The following is an 11,824-nucleotide window of genomic DNA, read 5'->3' on the forward strand; positions in this document are numbered from 1 at the left end:
ATATTACATCACAACAACAATGTACAAAAATTGTGGTAAATGGAAAACAAATGTGTACCTCTTACAAATAATTCCCTTTCTACAGAGATTGTTTAGTGCAGCCAAACCTTATTATACATTACTTATTATACATCTGGCACAAGGCACAGGTTTAGCTGCACTTGTGATACACTTGATCAATGTCCATGGCTTTGGAAGCATTTTACAGCACAGTAAGTTAAAACTATTACTTAATTCGCTCAAAGTGAATGCATTAACAAAAGAGAGGGAGCTCAAATTTAGTTTTGTTATAAATCATCGTTATAATACTTATGAAGCAAGATTTTGTTGTCTGCATGTTCATTCTTCTTTAAACACGCATTGCTATATGTAAACTAAAAAACTAAAAAAAAAATTTTTTTATCACTAACTTTATCTATTCTACATAAGGTTTTACTTTTCAGCTGCACTCATTTGTTTCCTAATTAATCCATTCAGCAAGAACAACCACACAGTGGCCAGCACATTTTTATGACTTGTACATATGTTTACCAAAAGACTAAGAACTCAAGCACCAAAAAAGAAAAACCAAACACACAAGCAATCATAATTTTAGTCTCTAGACACAGACTCATTGTAAGCACCTGATGACAAGAGCCACAAAAATTAAGATTTTTCCCGTTTTTTCCCCCAACACTAGGATATTTTTGCATGAAAATGCACAATATTAACTGCTGTCTGTAACGAGGTCAACAATATACTGAATTGCTATGGGGTTACTCAGAATAGCCATGTGCTCTGCGTTCATGATGACCTTGTGCATTACTGGCTGCTTCTGTTGGCCACTCCAGTCAGCGCAAGCTATGAGACTGCGTTTATTCACCGTTCCATCACCATCATCATTAATGGTCTCAGGGAATGTATCAGGAAACTGGCCTGGACCAAACTTGAGCTTGCCAGGGGTGTCCAGTCCCAAACCATGCAGACAATGCATCTCCACCCCAGGTGGCTTCAAATCTATGGAGCAGAATATTAGATTTGTTAGAACACAAACTCATCTTAAGACTTAACTGCCTGATAGTAAACTATCTTTTCTTTGACCTAAAGGGACCTAAGTTACCCAAATAATTGCCTCACAAGACTGATGTGTAAAGTCAAATTTTATAATGTTGAAACTCCAAAATGATTTGTGTCAACAAAAAATGTCTTAGTAAAACATTTAAAAACAAACATGGAGATTAAATTTATATATTTTTTAAAATCTACATAAAAAGTATTAATTAAAAATAATTTACTAGAGAACTATATCCAGGGGACCTAATCATGCCAAAAGGGAACAAATCAAACAGCCCCTACTTCCACAGGATCCTCAACAAGATAATAATAGAAACTAAAATTTAATAATATAAGATAATAATATAAACTGAAAAGAGAAAACATTGGTGGGTTAACACTCACCCATGATAAGATTTTCTACATCTTGACGCATATAATAGCCATCCATGTAATCTAGATCAGCAAACAAGTCCTTGTAATCTGCTACTGTGTAGTTACGCTTGTCAGTGATGACCAGAACTTCATCTTTGGCCCAGTAACGAGGTGATGGCATCAACCAGGCTGTGCTAGGCATGGATCGCTGCTCTGCCCGCACCCACGATGGGTAGACGATGACCACACCCAAAGAATCACCTAAGGGAAAAAAAAAAGCTTTTTCACTTGTGGTAAAAACTGAAAACATGTTTTGGAAACTTTACATCCCTCATCTGTTCCTTTCCATCTTGTTTCAACAAAAATATGTGCAAAGCTCCTTTTACCTTTGTCCGTAATTTGGGAAATAGCATGATAAAGTGTGCATTAGCATGTGTTTCTTTCTTCATTAAAAATATCTGTGTACAGTGTAATGCTTACAAAGACAGCACAAATGTGCACAACTGCCTTTCTTTCCCCAAAATAAAAACACGTAGAGAGTGGAAATACATGTACAACTATATGCCTGTCTCCCCAACACACACGTAAACATTGTCCAATGATAAGTGTGAGTACCATGCAGCAATCTTTTTTCCTGATCAGAAATCTTCCAGAATTATACTTTTGAATCAGAGGTCAGAGTATCTCAGAGTAAGTGTTGGGCTGAAAGTGATGCTGGGTCCTTTAACTGGACACAGGTGCAGACCTATGTGGCTAGCTAGCAATCTAGAGATCTCCATCTTGCATCTGGCCACAGCTATAGCTACAAAGGACTCATTAAAGCTGCAGGCAATAAACAGAGATAAAGCAAGCCTTTGGGTCATAAAGCTACAAATCCAGGTAAGATCTTTGAAAAGCTGTTGCAGCAAATTTGTCTGCACAAATCTATGAAACCTACCTGAGCACATGAGACGTACAGGTTTGACAGCTCCTGCCCACACGCCAGCTAAAGAGACGAAAGCTTTGATGAACTTATCCTTCCATGCCTGGTCCATGCGATTGAGGAAATATAGCAGCATTGGATTACCCATTGAATGTCCCAGCAACACTATCTGACTGTTGTTATTTTCATAATAGTGTTTTCAATCAGTCGTGTGAGATTTTGGAAAAATTCTCCCAGCTCATCTGCAAGAAATAGCAAAATGTGTCTTCTCTTATCCATGGCAAGCACAATCCCAATGTGTTGTCATGTATATGTTCATAAAGCACACAGACATCAGACTATGCATAAGATTAGGAATAGTCCACTTTCCCCCATATAAGCAAGCTCTGCGACAAACTGTTCCTCAGTTCAAAAACAAGAATCTGTAGAAAGCAATTAAAATCAATAACTAATTTAGTCCAGTCTGTCAAAAAGACATGGTAAAAAATATTTTTTTGGAATAAAAATACCTCATGTTATTAGCAATTAACTCAGTCTGATAAAAGAAATCATGTAAAAATCTCAACTCTACAGGAAACTTACTGTCCTCACAATTTAATTTTCATATCTATATAATCCTTCTCCTAACATTAGATATACAACAGCAGAAGTTAATCACTAGAGACTAAGAAATGTTTAAATGTGGAAGAAATCTAATGTAATTTGAATCTGTAACAATAACTATTATTAACTATAACCAATTCTGTAAATACAATTAGCCTTAAATAATTTTCAAATCTCTTTACATACACAAAAAAACAAATTGTATATATGCTCAAATAGATATGAATCTCCAAATCAAATGATCATGTTCACTTACTGGGTGCTTTTCTGAAGTCAAATGGAGCACCCTTTAGGTCCTTCCCACGTGTAAAGTTGTTGCTTACAAGTGCATCGGCAATGTTTGAAAAGTAAGACACTGAAAAAGAAATTCTCATCATAATTAATCTTCATAATCAACACTGCTTCATAAAAATGCATTGCAAACAACTTTACAAAAATTGTAACCCTTAACAGTAACAGTTATGTGCTTGTAATAGTAAATACATAAAGTTATATCTTAAATACTTAACATGAAAAGACAGTTGATCTCCTCTATTATTTTGAATGCTGCATTTCCAATATCTATAGTATTCCAGTATCAATAGTAGTGAAATATGCAGCTTGACTACATTACTATAGATTGACTATAACAATGTTGTAAAAAGATTTTAAAGATAAGTTATCACCTTCCGGCTCACATTCACCTACCCCAGTGCATACAACAGTGAAGAGTAAGCCTCCTTATTTTGATTTGGCTTCCATTGTTCCATGTCTCTTGCTCTTCCAACATCCTCTTATACTGGCTGATGTCATTCTCCGCGTGATATCAATTTAAACTAACTCAGCTTAACTCTAACCATGACCTACTACTACCACAGAAAATAAAATGCACCACTAAGTACCCACCTGGTGAATAGTGTACTTTTGTATCTGGATCAAGCCACTCCACAGTTTGGGAGTCACCAAAATTCTGAATACGAATGTCAACACCATCAGTATTGTAAGTAGTATGTGTAGTTCTGTTGTAATAAAGCCTGAAAGAAAGAAGAAAGAAAAGTTTGTGACCATGTCTTATCAGGATTTATCCCATGCATATCATATTTATCCCATGGCACACAAAGCCATGGCCTTGGTTTAAATGGAGGTCAGTTTCTGCTACCATACTCTGAAGTTTTGCCCATAGTGTATGGTTACTTTGAAATGTTAACTATTTAAATTGTCAGGAAAAATAATCACAGATGGGAAACAAAAGGGCAAGAATGTTAAGGCTGTATCTGGAGTCAAGTGACCTTGAGTGATGCTCAATGTTTAACATTTTTACATGAAATTCTGAGAAAAAATAATGTCCAGTAAACATCACATGCAAGCCTTGGTAAACCACAAGACATGTATATATCTATAAAAAAAATCCAAGCAGAAACAGTCTTTAAAAAGAAAAATCAGTAATCAACAATGTATGCATATTTAAAAAGCATAGCATCATGTCTGATGATGGATCCTAAATTTCCTTTCAAGGCAACATCTTTTGAACAAGTCTTATAATAAAACTTGCCACCAAAACCAACAGAAGACCTTTGTTGACACCAGGGAACTTTGTAAACAGTACAATCTAGATTGACATTCTTATGAATAAAGTTTGTCGTCAATCACAGTTCCTAAATATTTGTAATCAACAGCACCATCAATGTATAGGTCAGGGATAACAGTGCTCTTGCGTCTGAAATCAATCACCAGCTCTTTTGTTTTCTTTACATTTAGATCAAGATAGTTTCTTGCACCATTTATGAAATTTATCTACTGCATCAACATAGGCAGAGTGTGAGTTTGAGACGTCTAGGAGAGCAGTATCATCAGAGTATTTTATCAAGAGAGACGAATCAGTGCCACGACAGTCATTGGTATAGAGTGAAGATTACAGGCGAGAGACATGTACCCTGAGGGCCCAACAGATGTATTTCTGGAAGAGGAGAGTGCATGCTGGAAACAGACTGTCTGGGAACGTTTTACCAGAAAGTTAACAATCCATAGGATGAGTTTGGGGCTTACATCAAGTTTAAGAAGTTTCAGAGCTAACAGATGGGGCTGTATAGTATTAAATGCAGAAGAGAAGTTGTTAATGTATGTTATTGCGCATGTTAGAGTGAAAGACCCATTGAAGTAAAAGATTATTTAATGCAAAGAAAATTACAATAAAAGGCTACAGCACTCCAGGAATTTACTGTAGAATGAATGACAAAATGGCAAAAATCTTAACTCTGCACAAGTTTCAGGCTGGGGAATTCATGTCAAGCACTGGGTATATGAAAACCATAGAGCCAAAGTGTCCATGACTGATGTGCCTGGGTCAAGAGCAGGCAGGGCCACCAAAGGTAACTGCTTCAAAATGCTGATTGTCACATTTGTAAACAGGGCAGTTTATACAGCACGAATCATAACTGTCATAGCCTTGAATCAGTGTCTGATAAGAATAAGTATTATCTGATTTATCTCTTGTAAGTGAAGCCACTGTATGCAGTATGGCATACTACTGTCTACATTGTCTGCTAGTTAATTGTTTAGAATTTTACATAATTTTTACACGCCGGATGACTTTCAAGAAATGATTGTAAAGAACCCTTACAAGAGAGGATAATTTTTGTCTTCATAGGAATGCGTTGAACTTTTGACTTCATCTGTCATAACTACTCCAGAAATTTTGACTGCATATGCTTACGCCCTACTTGTATACTCCAGGAAGTATAGTGAACAAAGGAAGTATGCAATTGTTCAGCTGACATATGATTGTATTGACTGTAATTTGCTTCTCTGGCGTGCGTTATCATGTCAAGGAAATAAAATGTTATGTTATTAAAAAAATAGTATGGTCTGATTTTAAACTGGCCAGTTACTGATGTCTGTTGTTTATTCATATGCCTCAGAGATGTCTCAGTTAATCTTTTTCAAATGCTGCTTTAATGTTGGATCTTTGACTGTCAAAAGGAGACCAACTGCACCTGATTAATTGCATCTTGAAGATGTATTAGAATGGTCTAATAAACCCCTTTGTTAGCCACCTTTAATATTTTCACATTAGATTTGCACTCTTCTTGTTAGGTAATACTTAAGCTGCAAATGCTGTCTATATTCTTTCTGAAAACAAACTGACTTATCTCCTTCAGCAACACTTAAGTCCACTACTTGTTCAAAAGCATTTCTTGAATCAGCTCACAAACACAGACAGAACTAATTTTTTTTCTTGATTGAAAAAAAAACCCTCCACAAATCCCAAGACAATATTCTCACGCACAACTGACAAAGACAGCACTTCAATTTTGCAGACTTTTTTTCTGCCCACAGACTTGACATTCAACTGAAGGTAGGTCCATGACAGGATGCAGAATACTGAACATGTTATCAGTCTTACTCTGGCTGAAAGATTTTACACCAATTCAACTGCAGTTTCTGTGATGTTAATTTTTGTGATTCTGTCCTTCAGCATTAAAATTTGTTACATTAATCTTATTGTATGAAACATTTTGGTCTGAGACTTCTTCAAGGGCTTACATATTTTACAAAAGCTGCTACATACATTTCTTGTGTAGGCTTTTCACAACTGCTACTTAAACTGCTATAGTAGCACTTATTTTAAAGTGACTCTTCTGCCAGTGAATATCCAGACAATGTTGATTGAAACAGAAGTGATATCCTATCTCCATCAACCAACAGGAATGAAAATGATCTAAAATTGTGTTACAATGTGTGCATGGTTAATCTGAGCCCAAAGTATAAAATTAATAGTCAACTCACCTCATATTGTCCACAAAACATAGTATACTTGGATAGAGTAAGTCCTCCATGTTGAGCCAGATGTTGTAATAGTCTGAGGTGTAAGTTTTACAGAAGTAGTGGGGCGAGCTCTTCTTATTTAGTTTTGCCCACAATTGACTTCCCCCATCTCCTGGCACTAAGGAAGTGAATAAAAACGAATTATGAAAACGAAGAAAAGATGTTTAACAACTGTCACAGCGTACCCTAAACAGTAATATTTATTTAGCAAAGCACATACTACAAATCTATACAATGGTTTTAAGTACATAGTTCAGTGTCACTGAAGTGTATATCCTCAAGCCTGTGGCAGTAGTAGATTTTTCTCTGTAATCTGTTACGTAAGATTAGTATTACAACTACTGATGGTCATAACTGAGCTAAAGGCTGCGAACACTTGACCGTGACATGGTCTAGTTACGGCCTTTAATTGTTACTTTGGGGTAATACGCGTTATCGACGTGGCTTAATGTGTACGTGGATTATTCCAGAGCTATGTATCATCGTTACATAACGCATACAATTTAAGACTGTTATATTTCAGTTAGGAGTTTCTTCAGCTTTAACCTTAGAAGTCGATCACATGATTTATTTTTTACTAAAATAGCAACAAAACCACAGAAACCAACTGCAAACAAATTTCTTACCTAAAATAACTGGATTCTTGGGTTTCGCTGCTTCGGATAACTTGGCTGATAGTATAAATGCAAGAATACACAGTACGTTGTTGACGGAGGCCATCATGGTAACTGGAGGAAAACACTAGAGAAGCACGTGAGTGTTATTTGCGGTTGCGCTCTGTCTGTACAGTGGCGTGATATCGTCATGCCATACACACACTGTCCATGGCTCGCATCCTCACTTGGCTCGACCTGCTGTTGAACAGTTTAGAGATGGCAGTCGCAGTCAGGATAGCGGCGTTACGTCTTCCATTTGCTGAAGTTTTTACTTTTTTAATGGGATTACATTTGTCTACTGCATAACTGACTTCTAACCTAACTTGCACCGAGTCACACCACATTACCCCCTCTATCTGCCCTCCCCACTACGACCACCGGTCATTTCGCCCCACCGCCTGTCAAGTCGTCCTAGTCGCGACCATTTCGTCCCACGTAAGACGAAATTAATGTCTCGGGGCGAAATGACTGGTGGCATCCTCCCACACACAACAACAATTACATTAACATCCTCGCACAGGATCGTTTTGGTTCAAATTTTGATACAACTATATTGACTTAGATCGATCTTTCACTACAACCACACACACACACAGATCATTCTCTATTTTATATATATACACAAGAAAATCAGAAAAAACATAATGGCCGATTTTCGGAAGTAATAATTGTATTAGTTAAACAGCAAAAATGGATTATCCAGCAATGTGCAAGGATTAATGCAGATATTAGCTTAATTTCTTTGCAAGAGCACAGATGTCTCCATGGAACTTCTGTGATTGTAAAGTTCAGAATGAAATAATATACTGTATAGTATTAGAGCACGGATCGACGTACATTCAAAGTACACATGCACGCATTAATGCAACACACAAAGGGTTAGATCGAGCTAGTACAAAGTACGTGTATATTGGAAATACATTAGTTTGCAGGGTATTTGACCGCAAAGATAACTCTGTGAGTGCCAATCATGCATAAATATCCCATGGTACACAACACCAACTAATATCTATATTATATACGTCCCGTGGTACACAAAGCCAAGGCTGTGTATGGTTCAGATGGAAGACAGTTCTTACATATATAGATGCAACGGAGGTTAAAAGTAATCTGTACCTTTTACAAATTATTACAGCTATAATACTGCTATAATATATACTCTATAATAATAGAGAGTACATGTACTTTAGTTATTTCAGCTCTATATATAATTAGACTGTTAATTGTAAATCAATCTTTTATACCTAATGTAAAATGAAACACGAAATGCTTACATATACGGTGATTTCACACTGTGGGAAGCTGGGTAATATGGGGGAGAGAAGGGTAAGGGGTTAGGGTAGGTGTGGAGGAGGGTCGGTACTCAGTGACGCCGAAGATGTTGGTTACTGTTGCTGGTGCCTCTTCCAATTGTTCATTAGTGGTTTGGCTATATTTAGATGAATGAAGCCTATATCTGTTACTGTTAAATTTATTTTAAAAATGTTTTAAACTTCTGATTAGGCTAGGCTAGCAGTTTTATGAACTCCGCCTGAAACCCCTCCCTCCCTGGGTGCCTGCCGGTCCCAAGCCCGGATAAAGGAGGAAGGTTGTGGGGGGAGGGGTTAGTTTGTCTTCTTCATGTTTGTTTGTTTACATGAATCTAGAATTTGCATGTATTAATTGTCACCTTCGTTACTACTAATGACAGTATGGTATGCCATAGATGTGTGGGTGGGTAACCGAGGCAGCTATATAAGTTCAGTGTCAATCTATATTTTTCTGAGACCTCAGTCTGTAATCTCTCTTCAACATGCTGTTAGTATATTGGAGAAGTTGCATAGCCTGTAAATAAATCTGTACACGAACTAGGATTACCCTTTAAATAGGAAGTTGCGTGTTGCTGAAGAAGGAAATCGCAAATAGAAACATACTTTAAACAACCTGCAAGACAGCAGACTATGCAGTGAGGTTCAGCAAAGCAGGGTTTGTTTTTCTTCATCGAAGTTTAGCATCAAGTCCTCAGATAAAGCCACCCTCAACTTTTGCTGCTTCGACAGTATTGTCACTACTCTGGCACCGTTTTCTTACATTTATTGCACGCAACCCGCGCATTAGTGGAACTTTTCAGGCTAAAGGGAGATAATACTAGAGCCTATAGACAGCAAGGAGTGTCGATTTACAATTGTTGTTATCTCCCTTGCAAGCGTCCTTTTCTCATTTATTCATTCGTTCTCTTGATTAGTACAGATCGTCGAGGGGAGCGTATGGATAGACTCGGCAGCTGACTGTGTCCCCACTCTCCCGCCTATTTTGGACGATAGTCAACAACTGGTAAAAGCCACCAAGCTCTTGTGTAAGGAGGACATCAGACAACGAGCAGGGGTTGGGCTTCCTCTTACAGAGGGAAGTGGTCAGAGCAGTCATCAGCTGGAAACATATTATAGGCAGGTGGTCATCAGCTGGAAACATATTATAGGCAGGTGGTCACATGCTGCGATGTCCACGCAAAGAGAGAAGGAAGTGAATGTTTTTTACCAGCAGATAGAGGAGGTTATAAAGGCAGTACCGAAAAGGGTTAGCATCGTTGTACTCTGTGATTGGAACACCAAGGTCGGCCCAGACGGATGCCAGCAATGGGACAGGAATGGTGGCTGTCTGGCCCTGGCGAAACCAACGATCGACATTGCACAGAACCCATGACTCCTCGTAGCCATTACACTATACCTCCATAAGAAATCAAAGACGGTAACTGGTACTGTCCTGCGAGTTCTTGTGATTATCTACCATGTATATTTACACAGAGTCCAGTGACCAACAATCCTTTCAGCATTTCGCAATTATCATAAAGAATATTCTCTTGCACTGAGCTTTACCCAGTCATTAAGGCGAATTGCACACCAGCAGACCTTATTCACAACAAAGTCAGTTGAAAAGTTTTAGACCTTTAATTATCTTTTGATGTGCATTGCCTAGAGGAGAAACAATGGGAGCTTAGTAAGTACTTCTCTCCATAATGGATACACGTGGCTGTCATATGTGCTTTTGGTTAAACAGATTGCAGGCAGGCAATGAGGTCTCATATCCTGTTTCGCTGTTATTGGATGTTGTGCTTGTTTATTAACCGGCATGACTATTCCATTGAAAACTGTGTAGCAGTCCATTTTAAGAACTGAGTAGAAACTCAATAAAAGTGCACTTTGAGATACTTCGTGAGGTGGCGTGGTTTACAAACTGTTATTAACTCCAAGCTTCTCTAACGACTAATAAATATTTGATGGGATCTCAATGTGGTTAGCAGTTTCTTTTTCATGACTAGTGCAAAATATTTCAGTCAAAAGTAGTTCCTTTCTTCTCGTGACTATAGCGATGAAAGACTTGGCTGAGATTACAGTAGTGAAAGGTCTGTAGAATAGTCGAACTCTCCGGAACAAATGCAGATGGGAGGCAAAGCCAATAAATCAAAGCAAATTAAAAAAAATGGCCTCCCCTCTCAGGCAGTAATAACAGTGGCTGCAGGAGGCCAGCTATTAGCTCTCGCGTGGGCTGAATGCGAAGCATTTCTATTCAGTTGCTCGTTTTCTTCCAGAACAGGTCTGATGCAAACAGTCGGACGTCCACCCATCCAGGCCTTTATGCACCCACTCATCAACAATGGAGGCAGGCAAGCTCACACAAGCACACGCTATTTGCATGTAGACAGCATGCACGCATCGACTTCTTGTTCACACACATGCATGAGCCACAGTCGCACGCACATGTCCATCAGTCAAGCGAAGACAATAAGGGTCTTCATAGGCTTTAATAACAGCGGGCTTACAGCAATAACACAGAAATAGCTGGTAGCACATCAGCTATAGTGTACAGAATAATATACAACTATAGTGTACAGCCTTCTATATATATGATCATGGTTATCACAGTTTTTGTCACGTGGAACTAGACTGCAGTGCCAGACAAACTGTACAGAGCTAGACACACTGCACCACACTGGTGTAGGAGACAGTCTCCTGCCTGAACACTGCTCACACTCAGCCTCGCTTTACCGACGCTTTGCTTTAACGCTTTCACGGCATCCTCGACAAGCACACCTGTCGCCTGCCATTTTCTTTTCTAAACATAATTGATACACCTGAGGTAAGGCAGACGAATAAGCACAAGCTATCGTCGTCGCAAGCTCGCCGCCCACACCAACGCTCAAGTACACAGTATGGACACAGTGCACAGCTGATGCTGTCGGGTGGATGGTCACGTGCTGTGTACAGGATCGGCAACACGTGACTTTGTCTGTCGTAACACGTGCAGGCTGAATGAAAAAAATGATTTAAATATTATATGTACACACCTACCTTGTAATGAACGGTCTCTATTACTTAATCCGCTGGTGTACACCGGTTGTGTGTGAGTTCCTGTGTACAGTCACAACGATTATCGTTGGTGCCAACGTGGCCGT

The 11,824-nt window shown here is 38.5% G+C and overlaps 1 protein-coding gene across 1 annotated transcript; it reads right to left on the reverse strand.

Annotated features, from left to right (window-relative positions):
* Nucleotides 1–667: 667 nt before the first annotated feature.
* LOC112576964 (group XV phospholipase A2-like) lies at nt 668–7,670 on the reverse strand. The gene is given in 8 exon segments (XM_025259862.1): nt 668–996; nt 1,438–1,668; nt 2,345–2,515; nt 2,518–2,571; nt 3,189–3,287; nt 3,818–3,945; nt 6,698–6,854; nt 7,363–7,670. Coding segments are annotated over 8 exon segments (1,227 nt in total). The 5' UTR covers nt 7,460–7,670; the 3' UTR covers nt 668–706.
* Nucleotides 7,671–11,824: the final 4,154 nt, after the last annotated feature.

The sequence above is a fragment of the Pomacea canaliculata genome, linkage group LG12 (genome assembly GCF_003073045.1).
Source record: "Pomacea canaliculata isolate SZHN2017 linkage group LG12, ASM307304v1, whole genome shotgun sequence".
Taxonomy (NCBI): Eukaryota; Metazoa; Mollusca; class Gastropoda; order Architaenioglossa; family Ampullariidae; genus Pomacea; species Pomacea canaliculata.